We start from the raw sequence: 20257 nt of genomic DNA, 5'->3' as shown, positions 1-20257 counted from the left end.
GCCCCCCACCCGCGTGCACCTCCCACCTGCCAGCAGAACGGTGCACAAACAGATCGGTGCACAAACAGACCAATACTTCCACGAGCACAATGAACACAGGGATGCCATGTCACCCGGAGAACTTTTCCAAACAGGTTTTCCAAACCCGCTGATGTCTGAAGACACTTGGCGTCCAGCAGAGTCTAGGCTGGGTTCATAACGCGATTCAGGAGCCAGAAGCACGTATTTTTTCCCTCTAGACGACCTCTCCCCAAAGTATATCGGGGGACCGTCAATTACATCCCCCCTCCCCCAATTTAATATATATGTACATATGCTAGTATTCAGTGGATATTTGAAAAAGTGTTCAAATCGTTCATCCATTCATGGGCATGAGCTGTGTCGTCACAGCAACAGATCAGTTAAACGCAATTGGGAGCAGGTTACTGTAAGGTGTTTAACATAAAATTTCTTCTAGTTGCTTTTTCTCCTAATATTAGTGCCTGTTTGACTTTACCTTTTACTCTTGTTAAATAAGTTTGTTTGTTGCGTTAAAAAAAAAAAGGCAAACGTCCCTGGAGGGTGGTCCCGCCCACCAGCGGAAGCTGGTTCTGCTCAACCACCTGAACTGTTCCCTCGGTTGTCATTCAGGAGGGAGGGAGGCGGGTCCTCGCGAACTGCCCTATCAGAGGCGGCGCGGGGCAGGTGGGCGGGGCCGCTCTCAGCAAACCCGGGGGCCTGCGTGGCTGACCGGGGTTGAGTCTCACCTGCGCTGAACGGGGCAGGTATCTCTGCTGCGGCGTCGGTCCCGCTGTGAGTTGCACCCGCCGCGGGAGCGGAAAGGACCGCGCGAGGGGACCCCAGAAGCTGGGAAATGGTGAGTGTGCGTGGCCGGGAGTCCGAGACGGGGACCAGGGGCCCCTGGAACCATCCGGGGCAAGACCCGTCTCCCCCGGGGTCAAGTCTGAAGTCTGCGGACGCGAGACCGCGCTGGGCGCAGCTCCGCCCTGGCTTCCCGGATTCACGAGTGGGAGGAGCCGTGGTCCTCCTGTAACCTCTGGGGTTCCGTTTTTTCCTGAGTTTTCGAACTGTTTGGAAAGCAGTTCTCAAATCCAAGATCCTGTTCCCCCGAGTGGCTCTTCCTAGGAGCGGTATACGTCTCTAAATTTCCAAATCCATCCTTACTAGTAAATTCCTAAAGCCAAGTGTCGGTCTTGCAGTCACAGTTTGACTTTTCCCGTGGTCCTCCTGTAACCTCTGGGGTTCCGTTTTTTCCTGAGTTTTCGAACTGTTTGGAAAGCAGTTCTCAAATCCAAGATCCTGTTCCCCCGAGTGGCTCTTCCTAGGAGCGGTATACGTCTCTAAATTTCCAAATCCATCCTTACTAGTAAATTCCTAAAGCCAAGTGTCGGTCTTGCAGTCACAGTTTGACTTTTCCAAAAATAGTGTGTGTGTGTGTTTAGGAGAAGGGTGAAGCAAATTGTGTGTGTGTGTGTGTGTGTGTGTGTGTAACGATTTCTATTGGTTGTGGCTATTTTACCTGAGGGGAAAGCCGACAGTAACCACCTGGAAGACATCGATGAACTCCTCCTTGGTCTTTCCCCAACCTCTTTCCTGGGCCCAGACGTCCTATGGGAGGGACGTCATGGTTGTTTCCTGGTTGTTCTCTCTTGGCATTACTGCTCCTCCCCTGGGTTTGTCACTTGAAAACATTTATTAATTTAAGTATCATTTGTTTTCAACAAGAGTAAAAATGCATTTAATTACTAGAGCTTGGAAGACAGTATAAAATAGTTCCAAACAGGCAGGAAGGTTGTGAACTCAGAAAACATAAAATATTGCAGTATTACATTCTGTTTTTGTAGAGCATGCATAGTAAGTTTCTGATGTGTGTGTTATTCTCGGAGTTTTAATATATAATTCCAGGGCTTAGTCTTGCAAAGTGGAATTGTTCAAGTTAGATTCTTGAGAAAAGCCAGGAAGCCCTGGAAAGCTGGGGGTGTGAGGCGGGGTGGGGATGGGGAGCACCACAGGGAGGGTTGGGGTAGGGTGGCGGTAATTATGCCCTTTCTGAGGTTGTAGTTATGGCTTTTTAGGCTTAGGCACTTTTAGATTTTGTTGTTTTGCATTCAGATTATAGTTTGTATACACTGAGAAAGTGGGTGTTTTATCCCATGGACAAATGGTTCATGAAACTGGGGGCCATTTGGGTTAGAACCTTAAACTAAATCAGGCTTTGAGTTTCTTCACTGTGAGAATGGATGCCTGAGGGTGGGAGCAGTTCCATGTTTACAAGAGGGGAGGGTGTATGGAGCTCTGAGAGTTCAGTCCTGGGGCTGCTCAGGTATCTCCCCCCCACCCCCCCTTCCCACAGACAGACCAATGCTAGGTAGGGGTTTTCTCTCAACTGGGTTTGTCTAAGCTCCAAATCTGGTGTTGACATAAAAAAGCCCAAATTTGTAGGAAAATTTAAAAGGAGTTTATTCGAATTTATTTGGTCTAAGTACAGGATAGGCCTTGAAGCAAGATCTCAAAATAAGACAGGCTAGTAAGCCAGGGCAAACAGAATAGGGAAACTGAGACAGATAGTTAAGCAGTTTGTAGTCATCTAGTAAATCCTGTCTTCCCTAAACCAAGGACACGAGAGTAAATGGTTTTCAGTTCTCCCCATCCGGAGGATAAATAGCTTAAATCACTCCCTGCTCAGGGAGACAGACAGCAGACGTCCAGGGACAGATGAAGTTAAGGGAACACATCTCATTTTGGCGCACCAACATAAAGATGATGAATAGTCTCTTGATCCTCCACTAAGACGTCCCCCAAACTCCCAGCCTTTAAACACCAAGGACCTAGCATGCAGTGCTCCCTCCCAGGAGCACACATGTCCAGGCCTGTCCCTTCCCCCTTCTCCCAAACTCTAAGGGTGTCAGGCAGCTGGTCCCCGGCTAATCATCTGACCCAAGGCCCCCTTTTCTCTGACTTAGTGAGCCAAAGCAGCCGGCCTAGGCTCATTTCCCCACCTAGTCCCTCTCCTGTTCCTTCTTTCCTAGGCTCTTCCTTGTTTCACTGTCTCTGGCTCTAATAAATGTCCTCTTTATTGGAAAATATTTAATACCTATTAGGTGTTAAACACTGTTTTATGGACGGCGGTATAGCTGTTAACAAAACACTTTAATAAACATTCTTTATAAATCACCTGGACTCATAATGTGAAATCTTTTCTGCACAAAGTCAAGAACCCACACACAGTACCAGCCAGCCCTGTGCAGACCTGCTCAAAGCCAGATCTCTGTTCTGTTAACAAAATGACTGAGAAATGCGCCTGAGAACATTTTCAGTTTGCAGTTCTTTTAAAACCTTTCGAGTTAAAGAGGAAACATAGAAGATTAGATGAAGGTGAAAGATGGCAAGGCCAGGGCTGGGTTAAAGGACACTGATCAAAATTATGTGCTCCTTTGAGGTTTGTTAAGGCCCAGGGGCCTGAAGAAGACAGACGACTTTCTCGAATTTCAAAGGTGTGTTTAGAACAATGGACTGGGCTTGCTTAAGGTAAATAAGCATTGTGGTCGGGATATGAGGCCAGAGGCTGGATGACCCTCCTGACCTGCGTAGTTAGGAATCTGTGATCAGATCGCCCTGTGAGGCGAGTCCCTCGCTGAGCTTTGTCAGATTTATTACGGAGCCCCTTTTCCTTTCCCTTCACACTGACGTTCATTTTCTTAACGTGGCCTTTTCTTTTGAATTCTAGGGAAGCAGCCTGCTATATTTGGATTCCGACATTAGGTTTCTTTTCTTTGGATATTTTTTCTCCATTGAATATTACAGTTCTTTTCTAGCTTACCTTAGCGCCTCGGCTTTTAATAGGTAAGTTAATTGAGAGACACAATGTAAGGCAAGAAAATTCTGTAATTAATGGAATTTTGTTTCTCTTTAGGCAAGAGAACCAAAAGATGGGAGATGGGTGTTTCAGGTGCTTTTTCCATTTTTTTTGGTCACCATTTGTATGTTCCTATCTCTAGAGAAGTTTGACAATTAAAAGGTCATATGGTTACGGATAGGGACAGGCCCGGAGTGGTTCTGCGTCTGAGGCTGGCCGGTAGTGTGTGGGTTCTTGACTTTGTGCAGGAAAGATTTCACAATATGAGTCTACGTGATTTTGAGAAGATGTTTATTAAAGCTGGGGACAGCGAAACAAAGGAAGGGGTTAGGGTAGCAGAAGCAACAGGAGAAAGGCTGTCTAGAAACATTATAGAAGAGAAGTGAGCCAAGGCGGGGCTGCCTTCACCTACTGGGAAGTCAGAGAAAAGAAGGCCTTCAGATGGGATCAGGGGGTAAACTCCCCTGGTTGCAAGTCTTGTGGGGAACCTTGGAGTTTAGGGGGAAGTAAAAAGTTCATGCCAGAGAAGGGGCATGGGCATACTTTCGAGTGAGCCCACACTGGGTCTTTGTCTTTTTAAAATCTTTTTTGCTGCAGGTGAGAATCTTAGGGGAGTGTTTCAGCAGAATATTCAACATCTTTCCATGTACATTTTTAATATGCTGATCCATCAAAATGACTGTATATTGAAGTTTGGGATTATTCTTTGGTCTGTTTTATTTTGGGTCTGCCTAGCTTTAATGGGGTTGTTGTTATTTGTTCCCCTGACTTCATTTGTCCTTGGGTTTAGCTGATACAGATGGCATCGACTGGGTCTTTGTCCTCTATCTGCCTGACCAGGGTTATTTAAGCTATGTGTTCTCTGGTTAGGACAGGGAGGTAGAACCCATAAGCTTTCAGGTGTCCTTGGTTGGGGAAGTTAAGGTCTTGTGATTCACAAGCTGGTTGTTTGGCCTTGTTTAATTTTCTTGTGTCAGTTTCCCTATTCTACTTGCCCAGGAATTTTCCTAGCTTCTTACGATGCTGCCACAATACGAATCCTAAAGCAAATGAATTCCTATTTTAATAGATGTGCGGAAAAGCAATTGCATTTCTAGTATATTCATTGATATTAGGAAAATACCTCAAAACATGGAAATCTTTGGAATTTCTAGTTCATTTCAGGGTAGGGGTTTAATTAGAAACCCCACATGCATTATAATATGGCACTCATATAAATATCTTCAGAGTAAAATATATTAGAATGCATTTTGTCTGTTTTATCAGAAAAAGATTTGGAGGGTTTTGATGGTCTGCAGTATTATAGCCTTTAATTTAAAGAAATGATTTTATTGATTTTAGAAAGAAAGGAAGAGAGAGAGAGAAACATTGATATGAGAGAGACATATTGATTCATTGCCACTTGCACGTGCCCCAACTAGGGCCAGGGATTGAGCCTGCAACCGAGGTATGTGCCCTGACTGGAATTGAACCTGGGACCCTGAAGTCTGCAGGCCAATTCTATCCACTGAGCCAAACTGGCTAGGGATATTTTTAAAAAATATATATATTTTATTGATTTTTTACAGAGAGGAAGGGAGAGGGCTAGAGAGTTAGAAACATCGATGTGAGAGAAACACTGATCAGCTGCCTCCTGCACACCTCCTACTGGGGATGTGCCGGCAACCCAGGTACATGCCCTTGACCGGAATTGAACCTGGGACCTTTTAGTCCGCAGGCCGATGCTCTATCCACTGAGCGAACTGGTTAGGGCTAGGGATATTTTTATGTATTGTTAAATCCAGTGTGGTTATATTGTGTTGAATTTTGCATCTATGTTCCTCAGGCATATTGGTTTGTAATATTTGTGTGGATTTTTTTGTAGTGCCTTTGGTTTTGATGTCAGGGTATTGCTGTCTTTGTAGAATGAATTCAGCTGAATATTTTGTTTTCAATTTTTTGAAGTAGTTTAAGAAGTATAGGTATTCCTTTAGTGTTTGGTAGAATTCATTGGAGGAGTTTTTTTTTTTTTTTTTTTTTTTTTTTTATTACCGATTCAATATTGTTTCCTTCCAGTAAGCAGTTCATTCAGATTGTCTGTGTCATTCTGATTCTTTTTTGGAGAATTGTATGTTTCTAAGAATTTATCTTTTTCTTTTAGGTTGTCCCATTTGTTGGTACACACTTTGTGTTCATAGTACACACTTTGTGTTTCTGTTAATGTTGTTTGTAACTTCTCTTCCATTTCGAATTGGAATTTTGGGGACCCTGTCTCTTTTTCTCTCTGTCTCTCTTGATCTCTCTGTCTTTAGATAAATCCCACTAAGGGTTTAACATTTTTGTTTATCTTTTCAAAGAACCGGCTCTTAGTTTCTTTCTTTATTTTTTTTATTTTTATTTTTTTTGGTCTTGATTTCTGCTCTGATCTTTACTGTTTTCTTCTTCCCACTACACTGGGCTTTAGTTGTTATTCTTGTAAGTCCCTGTTGGTTAGATTGTTTATTTGAGATTTTCCTTGTTTATGTGGGCCTGTATAACTATCAACTTGCCTCTTAGAACTACATTAGTTTTGTCTCATAGATTTTGGAACATTATAGTTTTATTTCCATTGGTTTTAAGATATATTTTTGATATATTCTTAGTAGCATGTTGTTTTGCCTTCACATATTTGTGCTTTTTCTAGGTTTTTTTTCTTGTAATTGATTTCTAATTTTATAATGTATGGTCAGAAAAGATGTTTGATATGGTTTTAGTTTTCTTAAATTTATTGAGACTATTTCTGTGGACTAACGTGATCTAATTTGTAGAATGTTTCATGTGCATTAGAATTGAATGTGTGTTCTGCTGTCTGTAGAATATTCTGCAGTATCTATTAAGTCACCTGTATAAAATGCCATTTTGAGCCAAGTTTTTCGTTTTTTTGTTTTTGTGTCTGAATGATCTATCCATTGATTTAAGTGGGATATTGAAGTCCCCTCCTGTTATTATTATAGTACCAATATCTTCCATTATATCTATTAATTTTTGCTTTATATTTAGGTGCTACTATGTTGGGTACATAGATTTCTACAGTGTTATCTCATCCTGTTTGATTGATCTTTTTATCTTTATGTAATGTCTTTTGTCTCTTGTTATGGTTTTAATTTTAAAGTCTTTTTTTTATTTTGCTACCTTAGCTTTCTTTTCATTTTCATTTGTATGACATACCTTTTTCCATCCTACATTTTAGTCTATGTCTTTATATCTGAAATTAGTCTTTGTAGGCAGCATATGAATGTGTCTTGTTTTTTTACTATCCCTTTAGTCACCCTAAATCTTTATTGGAGCATTTCGTTCAATTTCCATTTAAAGTAATTATTGATAGGCACATGTACTTATTGCCATTGTATTAACTGTTATTTTGTTGTTGTTTTTTGTATTTCATTTTTGGCCTTTTTATCTTGGGTATTGATAAGTTTCTTTAATGTTATATTTGGATACATTGCTCTTTAAATGTTTTTATATCATATTTTTTTGGTTGTGGTTACCATGAGCTTCATCTTATAACAACTTGTTTAAAGTTGTCCATTTTAAGTTAATGGCTGCCTCAGTTGAATCATTCTAAAAATACTATACTTATTACACACTCTCTACATATTACATTTATGATGGCATATTTTATGTATTTGTCTGTTGTTTCTTTCTTATTTATATAATTCTGATTTTACTACTGTTGTCTTTAACTGTCATAGTAGTTTTACAATTAGTTGATCTACTTTTACTAAATGTTTATTTACTTTTACTAGTGAGATTTTTTTTTCTAACTGGGAATTTTTTTTCTCTCTTTTAATTCTGAGTGGTAATCTTATTGGGTGGAGTATGCTTGATTGTAGGTTTTTTTCCTTTTACCTTTTTGTTAAAACATATTTTTTTTATTGATTTCAGAGAGGGAGAGAGAGATAAGAAACATCAGTGATGAGAGAGAATCATTGACGGCCCCTACTGGGGATTGAGCCTGCAACCCGGGCATGTGCCCTTGACCAAAATCGAACGCGGAACCCTTAAGTCCATAGGCTGATGCTCTATCCACTGAGCCAAACCGGTTAGGGCTCTTTTTACCTTTTTAAGTATATCATGCTGCTGGGAGCCGGTCCATCCTTGCTGTTTCAAGGGACCTGGCATATATGGCATACTGTTCTTAATATGTTTGCTCACCTTCTTGGCGCTATGTGTTTTAACCAAGGTCACCTCTCCGAGAAAGGTTGTTTCCCCAGGTAAGGATTTCCCCCCGAAGTTAGGGAGGGAATAAAACCCCTCAACTAAGTGCCAGGCGGGTAGTTAATCAGTTAACTACGGGCTGGAGAACCTAGTGTGAGAGCATGGCTACAGAACCTGGCTGGAGAACCTGGAGAACCTGGCTGGAGAACCTAGCAAGAGAACATGGACACAGTACTTGGCTGGAGATTGTGGCTAGAGATCCTGGCAAGGCTGCTGATCAACTGAACGCTGTCTCCGTGTCATTCCTTCTTCACCGACTCCGTCCACACCTTTGGGGACCCCTGGACCTGCTGGGGCTGGACCCCAGCATCATGCTATTATTTTCTGAACTGCAAAGTTTCCCTTGAAAAATTGGCTGATAGTCATATGGGTGTTCACCTGTGTGAGTTCAGCTGCTTTTCCCTTGCTACCAAAAAGTACTGATTTTTAAAACTAAAAATTTAAAAACTGCCACAGGGGGAAAATCACACCAAATATTCCACAAAACACTCCTTTCTTTCTGAAGTGTTTTACGACTTAGTCATTAACCAGTCTGTTGCTTTAATCTTAAATGGCCGATGGAGACAAACAGTTCAGAGACTGTGCTTCCACCACCGATTAAGACTAGGTGGCAGGTTATTGGGGATAATATTTATTTAGCTTTGTGAATTCTCAAGGCAGTCTTTGTGATTGCCAGTTCCAGCTGCCTTCTTTCTTTCTTTCTTTTTAAAAATATTTTATTGATTTTTTACAGAGAGAAAGGGAGAGGGATAGAGAGTTAGAAACATCGATGAGAGAAACATTGATCAGCTGCCTCCTGCACACCCCCTACTGGGGATGTGCCTGCAACCAAGGTACATGCCCTTGATGGGAATCAAACCTGGGACCCTTCAGTCCGCAGGCAGACACTGAGTCAAACCAGTTAGGGCTCTTTCCAATTTTGGCTTAGATTTAGCATTGGTTCTCACAACACTGTTCTGGCAGCAAAGCCTTGTCAAAAAGAAAGGAGATTCTGTTTTGTTTTGTTTTTTGTCTTTTTTGATTGTTTTTTGTTTTTGTTTTTTTTTTTTTTTTTAGTGAGAGGGGAAAGGGAAAGGACACAGAGAGTAAAGCATTGATGTGAGAAACATCCATTGGTTGCTTCCAGTACACACCCTGACCTGGGATTGAACCTGCAACCTGGATATGTGCCCTGACTGATAATTGAACCACCAACCTTTCAGTGCACAGGACGACACTCAACCAATTGAGCCACATGGACCAGGGAGAGATTCTGTTTTTATTCAGACTTTTAGCATTTTAATTATGTTGTGTCTTGTTATGAGCCTCTTTGGGTTTCTCTTGTTTAAAAATCTCTTTGCCTCCTGACATAAATGTCAGTTTTCTTCATCAGATTAGGGATGTTTTCAGCCAATATTTCTTCATATAGATACAGTCTCTTTCTCCCTTCTCTTTCTAAACTCCTGTAATGCAAATGTTAATATGCTTGATGTTGTTTTATTTATTTTTTAAATATATTTTATTGATTTTTTACAGAGAAGAAGGGAGAGAGATAGAGAGTTAGAAACATCAATGAGAGAGGAACATCGATCAGTTGCCTCCTACACATCTCCTACTGGGGATGTGCCCGCAACCAAGGTACATGCCCTTGACCGGAATCGAACCTGGGACCTTTCAGTTTGCAGGCCGTAACTCTGAATCTGGTGCTGCTTTCTATGTTTTTATCATTCGCGGTATCCACCTTTCAGCAGACAGCAATTCAAATAGTATTTTAACTTGTCTCCTTTGATGTGATTTCTACTATTTTGTCTTCCATATTGCTGATTTGTTTTTCTGCATCATCTAGTCTGCTGTTAATTCCTCTAGTGTATTTTTTTATTTTAGTTATTGTATTTTTCAATAATTTCTTATGTATGGTTTTTTTTAATCTCTTTGTGAGCATTTCCACTGAGTTCATCTATTCTACCATAATTTTGTTGAGTATTTTTATAGCCATTGCTTTGGATTCTTTATCTATTACAGTGGTTCTCAACCTGTGGGTTGTGACCCCTTTGGTGGTTGAACAACCCTTTCACAGGGGTCGCCTAAGACCATCCTGCATATCAAATATTTACATTACGATTCATAACAGTAGCAACATTACAGTTATGAAGTAGCAATGAAAATAATTTTATGGTTGAGTCACAACATGAGGAACTGTATTTAAAGGGCCAGAAGGTTGAGAACCAGATTCTAGTAGATTGCCTGTTTCTGCTTCATTTAGTTCATTTTCTGGGATTTTTGTTCTTTTCTTTAATTTGGAAAGTATTCCATTGTCTCATTTCACTTATCTCTCTGTTTGTTTCAGTGTATAACATAGATCAATTATGTCTCCCTTTTTAAGAGTGGTTTTGTGTTGAAAATATTATGGCACAATCCCCATTGGTCACCAGAATCAGTTATTCCACAGGTGTCTTCTGTCTTAGTTTGGTGGGGATTGGTGTGGGTACTACCGTGGGTGGGATTTTTTCTCATGCTGACTAGCCCCTAAAACTTGTCATGACTGGTTTGGATAATTGTGTACAGGAGTTGGCCCCATGGAGCAGGAGTCGTTTTGATGGGTGCTGGCTTAGTCCCCCCACTCAGTGTGCCATTTGTGAGGTAACTTGGGTGTGGCACTCCTGTAAGACGAAGCCGGTTTCCAAATGTGCCAGCTCTGAAGCCTCTTTAGAGTGGCTCTGCTGTGGCTGAGGCCAGCTGCAGATTGTGCAGGGCCTAGAGCTACTTGGGTAGGGGCGATATTTCAGCAAAGGTCGGCTGCTGCATGTGCCGGGTCTGGGTCACTTGGAAGGAACTGTGATGAGAACCAGGGCCATCTGTTGTCTGTACCATTGTTGGAACCACTTGGGACGAAGTGCAGTGCAAGCTGATGATGACTGCCTCTGTGGCAAGGTCGGGTCTACCTTTGGGAGTAGTACTGTTAGAATGGCATACTTGTTAAAAGACCTTGGGCAGATGTCTATGTTGGGTCCTGTCTTCCCTTAGAGCAGCGGTTCTCAACCTGTGGGTCGCGACCCCTTTGGAGGTCGAACGACCCTTTCACGGGTGTCGCCTAAGACCATCCTGCATATCAGATATTTACCTTATGATTCATAACAGTAGCAACATTACAGTTATGAAGTAGCAACAAAAATAATTTTATGGTTGGGTCACAACATGAGGAACTGTATTTAAAGGGCCAGAAGGTTGAGAACCACTGCCTTAGAGGTAGGCTGTGACAGACACTAGGGTTGCCCTGACAGTAGGAGGGGAGTCTTAATGGCAACAAGAAAGATTGTATGGTATGAATAAGGTGTGCCTATTTGATGGTCACATCTTAAAGCAGTGGTTCTCAACCTTCCTAATGCTGCGACCCTTTAATACAGTTCCTCATGTTGTGGTGACCCCCAATTTCATTGTTACAAATTGAACGTAATTAAAGCATAGTGATTAATCACAAAACAATATGTAATTATATATGTGTTTTCCGATGGTCTTAGGTGACCCTTGTGAAAGGGTTGTTCGACCCGCAAAGGGGTCGCGACCCACAGGTTGAGAACCGCTGTCTTCAGAGAGAAAGAGAAGAGATTGGGGAAAGCAGCCAATCGACAATCGACGGAGGGCCCAGTTCACTCTCCTAATAACCAGGGAGCTCACCAGGACCCTTAAGTACCTCTGCTGCTGCTGGCTCTGCATCTACTGCAACAAAGATCCTGACCCCCTGGTTAGTGGGGACAACAGTTATAGCCTGTCGGTGGCACAGCAAAGGGATTAACTCAGACTGGACTCAGGTCCTTAAGTCCTATATAGCAATCATTTCATAGGCGAAGCCTCTAATCCTGATAGCACTGCTTTGAGCCCCTCTGAAGGGAAAGTTTAATGGGCACCATGCTTTAGAGACTGCACATTCATTCCTCTGATGTTTTTATAGTGACCTAAAATATAAAACAGGTAAGGGCTTGAGCAAAAGAACAAAAGAAAAAAAGCATTGAAATGGTACAGAATTTGACGTAATTGGAAATTCAAAATTCACAGAAAGAATTAAATAAAAAAAATTAAAGGTCACTCTTTGGACTTTGAGTTTCTAAAAATAATTCCAGATTGTTACCCATTATCTGTAATGCAGTGGTATGCGACCTTTCGTGCAATTCTCATGTAATTTGGTTTCAAGTTACAGTTATACCTGGGATCTCAATAAATTAAAGTAAGGTACTTCCTGATCTTAGGGGAATTGCTGAAATAAAGGAGAAAGGAATATACTTCATGTAAAAAATGAAAAGTATGCCCTTGACTCAAGGTCATAGCACCCATTCTCCAAAAATACCCATGTCATGAGGAAAGCTCTGACCCAATTAATTAAATTAAAACTTCACCACTTCCAAATTGGCTTTACAAAATTTGACTCTGTGGTCCTTACCACTTTGTAATGTTAGTTAATGTGACCCAGTGTAAATTAAAAAGGGCCTTCAAGAATTGAAAACTGTAGTAAATAACCTTTTAGAAAGAAGTCATTATCTCCAGTTATACTTTGAACAGCTGAATTTTGCCTTTTTAAACCTGGAGAGAATGAATGACTTCTCACACTGGATTACTAAAACCTTGAGGTTGTGTTCATACCAGATAAACCTGTATTTCCAGTTCCCGACATTATCAAATTTACTGACGCCTACTCATTAACTGGTACGGATTCTGTTATCATAGGTTTGGCTAACAGTGTGTTCTATTCAGTGCCCATTTCAACAGCCATTTAGCACAGTTGGGCTTCACCCTGAAGGGCCATGATACACCTTCACCTGGTTATTCTCAGGAAACCTCAACACCATTATCACAGCACACAGTCTGCAGGTCAGATATAAGCTGCATTTATCTTGCTCCAGGAGAACAGGCATGACATTACATGTTTGTCATTCTCCTTGGTGGACATTCTTTTGACATTTAGGACACACGTACAGTGAAAAAAGGAGCTTATGAAAGGGAGATGGCCCACTGCACAAAACATATGAGGCCCTGGTGCCTTGGTTACTTTTTTTTTTTTTACAAGACAAAAAAATTAAAAAACATTGTTCCGTGGGTATGTAATAGCCTAAGGGGCTAAATAGTTACTTTGGGGCGGCTTTACAAATTTAAAATAGATGCTGAAGTAAATGTTACATATTATCATTATCTGATTCATTTTCTTCCTTAAAGATTCTTTAGCCTATTTCTCTGCATCATCCTTTATATCTTTTGGGATAATTTTTATCATCCTTTAGTTATTTCACCAACGCAACTCAGCTCTAGTTCAGCTTTATCATTAACTTTATTAAGTACTATGGAAATGGTTTTTGTAACTTCTTTAACAATATCACGGCAGGCATTCTGTTTATCTGAAATTTTTCTGTTTCTGTCTTCCAGCTTGTCTGGCTTTGCCAGTAGCATAGCCCCAATGACCATATGAAATACCTGGTGGGTCAGTCATGCACCATCATTCACACTAAAACTTTAACATGAAACCGCAGCCAGAAGTTCTCACAGCACTGTGAAGTGTGTATGCCCATATGCATGTCCATACGTGGCCACTCTGTCTGCAAGATGTTTTAGTGGAATGCTATAGTCAAAGTTACATCTAAAGTTGCAAGCTTCTTCTCTTGCAGTCTCTGCTAATGAACGGGCATCTGAGGACAAACCTGCCATTCCATCATTTAAAAGTCGTTTTATGGAACCTTCTTCATAAAGTTTGCATTGACTGTTATCTGTTATTAATTTTATGAAAATTAATTGGTACTGCACTGACTTGTTTCTATATTCCTTTTTTTTAAAGGTATTCCCATGATGTGCTTTCAAATTTTTTGTTTAAAGCAGGGTTACCTAGGGTTTATGGATCTTGCCTTCTGTCTTATTTGTTCTGTCTTGTTTTTGCATTATTCTTCACTGAGACAGAGGTTTTTGTTTGTTTGGTTTTAAAGTACTGGTTGTGTTTAGAACAAAATATTTGGGCCATATTTCAAAATACTGGGTTCATTTTCTCTTTCCAAATTCTGGAATCACTAGATTGCCCTGGGACCAAAATTATCTTATGGATCTAAGAATAGAAGATGATTTCCAGTTTTTGTGCTTTTTTTCCTGAGGTTGAGAGAATGACATCCTCTAAGTTACTTAAATTCCAGATCAGAAACTTGAAGTCTCTGACTCCAATCACTGATGATTAACTGCTGACCGCTTTAATACTTCATAATTTATTTCCCCCATGTCTTTACATCTGTCTGATGCTACAGGAGAGCCTTCATGCTTTGTCCTTTAGTGTAGCAAGAAGTTGACTACACGCTAGCTCCACCCTTGTGTATGAACTCTCACCTTAGTTCCCTTTCTAAACTCAATAAAATAAGTCCACGCACCTTTTCATGCTCTCTCAAGCTATTTCATGCCTGCTTGAGAGAGGTCCCTTACTTTCCCTAAAGACCCCAATTATGAAAGTAATAGCCCTTTCATACCCTGTTGGCAATGTGTGGTTTCATCAGCTGAGGGATTTCTATGACCAAGGGTTGAGTTATCATGCTCCTTTATTCAACAGGGGAAGTAAAAATTGACAGAAGGATAGGCATTGCCTAGATATCTTGTGTTACAATTGCCTACAGCATTCAGTGCAGTAATAAGCAATCTACTATACCATGTAGCCTAGGTGTGTGGTAGGCTATGCATACCAACGAAGTTCGTGTATGATGTTTCTACAATGCCAAATTCACTTAACAATGCATATCTGGGTGTGTCCTTGTTGATACCACCATTTTAGCTCATCAGATCATACAGAGAGAGAAAATAAGAACTAAAACTGGTAAATATTACACAAGGAAAAGACCCTGTTTCTCCATAGAATATTTTCATTACATCTGATTATTTGTAATGTCCTGGAGGACTTTAGTAAGGTATGGCCTGCTGTACCTTGATAAAACTTGGATTCCCAAGGATCACATGTATTCTATGTTTGGTGATAGGAAAGCTTCTAGTTCTTTAATACATTTTATTCATCAAATGCGGATTTGACATTCGGACTTAGGAGTGCTGTCAATTGGGAATAATAAGAAAGGAGCTGAATCGATTTTTCTTACAAGGCATTGATGTTATTAAAATAATAATGTTTGTTTCACTTGTATAGAATTGTCATTTCCCAACATGCTCTGTACCTTGTTATTAGAGAAATAATGATGTGACGTAATCATAGTAAAAATGTGTAAGCAATTTTCATGTGTTCATGATGGTGTTAAATTTATGAGGAAGTGTGGAAAGTACATTTCTTTGATCAAGTCATAAAATAAATTATTGGAGCTGATAGAATCATATGTAACCTTCTTATAAATGGATTGTAGATTTTCAGGCTATCAAGTTCACAAACTTTACTCTCTACATATATGGATTATTTTAGGACTCGGTATCCTTTGAGGATGTGGCTGTGAACTTCAGTCTGGAGGAGTGGGCTTTACTGGATTCCTCACAGAAGAAACTCTACAGAGATGTGATGAGGGAAACCTTCTGGAACCTGGCCTCCATAGGTAAGGATGATGAATTCCCTTTACTGGCTCAAATTAGAGCACAAGTTTCTTTGTTTTTTCAGAGAGGAACATCAATGATGAGAGAGAGAATCATTGATTGGCTGTCTCCTGCAGGCCCTACACTGGGGATTGAGCCCGCAACACAGCATGTGCTCTGACCAGGAATCAAACTGTGACCTCCTGGTTCATAGGTTGATGCTCAACTACTGAGCCACGCCAGCCAGGCACAAGTGTTTTTTACCCATTAGCATTTTTATAGATGTATCATTTGGGAAGGAATGACATTGACAAGTAGTTACAGCTCATCATAGAAATAGAATGTATTAATTTTTAAATAATTTCTAATACTTTGGAATTATTTTTCTGGGTCTGCTTCTTTAGGTAACAAATGGGAAGATCTTGACATGGAAGATCAGTACAAAAACCAGAAGAGAAAACAAAGGTGAGTCACACAAGAGAAAGCAGTATCTCATGTAAAAAAACCATTGAAATTTTAAAAAGAAGCAACCAAAGCAACAGCTTCTTTAAATATATTACATCTTAGGAGATGTTCACCAAATTGCTTTCTTATATATGATATAAATGATCAGTGTTTGCAAAATAGATTAGGAAACAGCATTATTAAAACCCTGTATATGAATATCACTGTTTTATTAATAGCAAGGCTAAACTTGTCTTGCAGAGCCTTCAGTAGATTAAATTTTATATAAACATAAAACATAAAACCTACACTTTCAGTGTAAATCATACTAATATACTTTAAATATTTTACTGATCAATACAAAGTCTCTAATAAAAAATCATTCATGATGTCTTTCTTGTTTTTTACAGAAGCCGTATGTTGGAGAGAGCCTGTGATGGGAAAATGGTTAGTCAGTGTGGAGAAAACATCAGCCTTATTCCTGATTTCAGTCTGAAGAACTCTCTTCCTGGAGGAACACGGTGTGAATGCAGAGTGTTTAACAAAGCCTTCACGGATCATTCATCCCATAGTAGTCACACCAGCTGTCACAAAGGACAAAACTTCTCTGAGTATCAGAGATGTGGAGCGAAGCCATATAAATGTAATGTATGCGGGAAAGCCTTTAGTTATCTTCAGTGCTTTGAAAATCATGAAAGAACTCACTATGGAGAGAAACCCTATAAGTGTAAAGAATGTGGGAAAACCTTTATGTGGCTCAAAATTCTTCAGAAACACATGACCAAACATAGTGCAGATGCTCCTTATAATGGTAAGGTGTATATGAAAACCTTTAGTTCTTCAACTTCTCTTCAGACAGGTGAGATAACCCACTCTGGAGAGAAGGCCTATCAATGTGAAAAATGTAGTAAAACATTCAGGCATCCCAGCCAACTTCACGTACATGAAAGAACTCACAGTGCAGAGAAACCATATGAATGTAGGATATGTGGAAAGGCCTTCAAATATTTCAAATCCTTAGAACCACACAGAATGACTCACACAGCAGAAAAACCCTATAAATGTAAGGAATGTGGCAGAGCATTCAGACATTACAGTTCCTTAGAAATACACAAAAGGTTTCATACTGGAGAGAAGTCCTATGAATGTAAACACTGTGGTAAAGCTTTTAGTTATCACAGCTCCCTTAAAGGACACATGAAAATGCACACAGGAAATACTCCATATCAATGTAAGGAATGTGGGAAAGTATTCACTCTTATCAGGTCCTATCGAAATCATGAAAGGTACCACACTGGAGAGAAGACCTATCAATGTGAAAAATGTAGCAAAGCGGAAATACACCTTACCAATGTAAGGAATGTGGGAAAGCATTCACTTGCCTTAGTTTGTTACAAAGACATGAAAGAACTCACACTGGCGAGAAACCCTATGAATGTAAACAATGTGGTAAAACCTATAAAGATCACAGTAACTTACAAACACACGAAAGAAATCATACTGGAGAGAAACCCTTTAAATGTAAAGAATGTAGAAAAGCCTTCAATTGTAACAAAAACCTTCAATTACACGTGAAAAGGCACAATGGAAACAAACCGTATAAATGTGAAGAATGTGGGAAAGCCTTTGTTGATGGCTCATCCTTACGAAGGCATAAGAGGATTCACGAATAAAACCTAGTGAATGTAAATAGTGTGGAAAAGACTAGTTATTCCTTTTCTTTCTGGAGGCATTAGAGGACTCACTGGATAAAACCTAATGAATGTAAAGAGTATGAGAAAGGTTTCATTGGTCTATATATTTTTTTAATGTATTTTTATTGATTTCAGAGAGGAAGGGAGAGAGCTAGAGAGGTAGAAACATCAATGATGAGAGAGAATCATTGGCTGCCTCCTGCATGCCCCACACTGGGGGGTCCAGCCTGCAATCCGGGCATATGCCCTGAACGGGAATCAAACTGTGACCTTTTGGTTCATAGGTTGATGCTCAAGCACTGAGCTATGCTGGCTGGGCTGGGCCCACATCTTTATATTTGAAAACTCTCACTGAAAGGAATAGAAATGTAAATAACCTGATAAGGCTGATGGAAATTAATGTTTGTATAATGTTCTGGAAAATGTTCAAGGTTAAAGAGTTGTTTTGAAAATTATAAATATTTTTGTTTACCAAGTTTCTTTAAATGTGTTATTAGGATGTGATTTTCTAATACTGTTGATCCTTAAACAACTCAGGGATTAAGGGCACCAACTGCCCACATACTAAAACCCTTGTAGAACTTAAGCCAGTCCTCCATGTGGTTTCCCAACCACAAATTGAAATGGCAGTTCATCCTTTAAAAACAAGTGTTTGAACTGCTGCTAAAAAGTGGATCCTTGCAGTTCAAGCCTGTGTTGTTCAAGGGTCAACTGTAATTTCTTTTAGAAATGAATATTACAATGAAATAATTCTGGGACATAACTTTCTACAATATTACATATTAGTAACTGGTGATTTTTTATTAAGTGAGTTAGTAATATTATCTATTGACTTTTTGAAACCTGTTAGATCAAAGTGTGTGAATTCTAATGTATTTCTAATATGGAAATAGTTTATTTTTTAAATGATGTTTTATTTGTTTTTTGTTCAGATGGCATTAAAAAATTACAATTCAATATTTTTTTTATTTTGGTATTTGGATTTTTTACTGGCCTTGTGAAATTTAATATCTATATGTATATATCTCATCTATCCCTTTATATATATGTATATATATGTATATCTCATATATCCCTTTTTTACTGACAGTGCTTTTTTTTGATGGGGGTGTGGGGTGTGGGGGGGAGGTGATGGGTATAAGAGCTTTTTCCTCATGTTTCTTAGCAATAAACAGTGGGAGTAAATATTTATGTGTGTCAATTTTTATGAAGAATATATTTCCATGTGAATTGTTACTTTGTTATTTGATCTTGTGCTTTTTTTCCTGACTGGCATGTTAGATATATTTGGTTTAAGAGGAGAGACCTGTGATATGACCCAAAATCTATGTTTGGGATATCCCTTTGTAGGTAATGTTAGGAATTAGATTTTCCAGGATTTATAGTCTCTGAGATTCCATATTAGACTGTACCAGTAGCCTCACTTGCATGAATATGGAAGGCATAAGCAAAATAGGCATTAGATTGTGGAGCCATCATATCCTATATAATAAAACCCTAATATGCAAATTGACCGAACAATGGAATGACTGGTCACTATGACGTGCACTGACCACCAGGGGGCATATTCTCAATGCAAGAGCTGCCCCGTAGTGGTCAGTGCACTCCCACAATGGGAACACCGCTCAGCCAGAGGCGAGGTTCACAGCCGGAGAGAGCAGCAGCAGTGGCCAGAGCCTACCCCGCCTCCGGGGAACAGGCTTCAGCAGGCAGGTGAACATCTCCTAAGGGATCCCAGACTGTAAGAGGGCACAGGCCGGGCTGAGAGACCCCCTTTCCACCCCCCACTCCCAGTGTTAAGGGCCACTGGCAAAGAACACTCAGTTTAATTATGTCAGCTGAAACTCAGAGCAAAGGCATAGCCATGCCCTGAGGGTGGACCCAGTCAAGAGATTGGACGCCACTCAGTCTGACTTTCCCACCCAGTGTTAAGGGGATGGATCTCATGATGTCGCCAGGAACTCAAGGCCCACCCAGATGTGATGTAACTTCCTGTAATTCGAGTATATAATAAACTCCTTCCAGTGCTGGCTCTCTCTGTCTGTCCCTCAGTGAGAAGGCAGACGCCACACCCAGCCCAAACTTTTAATCTAATTTTGTGTCTGTCCTGTTCATTTTTCTTTAATCCCAAAAGTGCCTCCTAATTTATACAAACTGGTTCACATCTCTCTCTCCATGCGGGACATGGAGAAGAGACCCCAGCCCCGACACCCAAATGCACAAATGTCATACACCAGGCCTCTAGTATGGCAATAGAATGATACACAGGGGCTTTAAATAGGGCACCATTTCCCAGCTCATTTTTTTGGATTCTTTTCACTTTCAGTCAAGAGTATCTTCAAAACAACTACAATCTGGGGAAAACCAAGATGGCGGCATAGGTAAACACCGAAATTGCTGCCTCCCACAACAACTTCAAAAATACAACGAAAAGACAAAACGGACATCATCCAGAACTACAGGAAGGCTGGCTGAGTAGAAATTCTACAACTAGAAGGAAAGAGAAAAGCACACTGAGACTCAGAGG

At 40.2% G+C, this 20257-nt stretch overlaps 1 protein-coding gene and 1 pseudogene across 1 annotated transcript; one reads left to right on the top strand and one right to left on the bottom strand.

Annotated features, from left to right (window-relative positions):
• The first annotated feature begins 707 nt into the window (after window positions 1–707).
• On the top strand, window positions 708–17611 carry LOC102761884 (zinc finger protein 791). Its single transcript, XM_015563980.1, has 4 exons — window positions 708–856; window positions 15489–15615; window positions 15997–16057; window positions 16447–17611. Exons 1-4 carry the CDS (start codon window positions 854–856, stop codon window positions 17609–17611), a joined length of 1356 nt encoding a protein of 451 aa, XP_015419466.1. The 5' UTR covers window positions 708–853.
• LOC102761598 lies at window positions 13148–13838 on the bottom strand (annotated as a pseudogene).
• Window positions 17612–20257: the final 2646 nt, after the last annotated feature.

This window comes from Myotis davidii, unplaced genomic scaffold (assembly GCF_000327345.1).
Source record: "Myotis davidii unplaced genomic scaffold, ASM32734v1 scaffold1379, whole genome shotgun sequence".
Taxonomy (NCBI): domain Eukaryota; kingdom Metazoa; phylum Chordata; class Mammalia; order Chiroptera; family Vespertilionidae; genus Myotis; species Myotis davidii.
Note: the sequence above shows the minus strand (reverse complement) of the source record. Positions and strands in the feature narration are given on the sequence as shown.

Bases quoted from the DNA above. Each gene is read 5' to 3' on its own strand.
- LOC102761884 (XM_015563980.1), top strand. The intron at 15,616-15,996 runs GTAAGGATGATG...CTGCTTCTTTAG, and splicing joins CTGGAACCTGGCCTCCATAG to GTAACAAATGGGAAGATCTT. The intron at 16,058-16,446 runs GTGAGTCACACA...TGTTTTTTACAG, and splicing joins AACCAGAAGAGAAAACAAAG to AAGCCGTATGTTGGAGAGAG.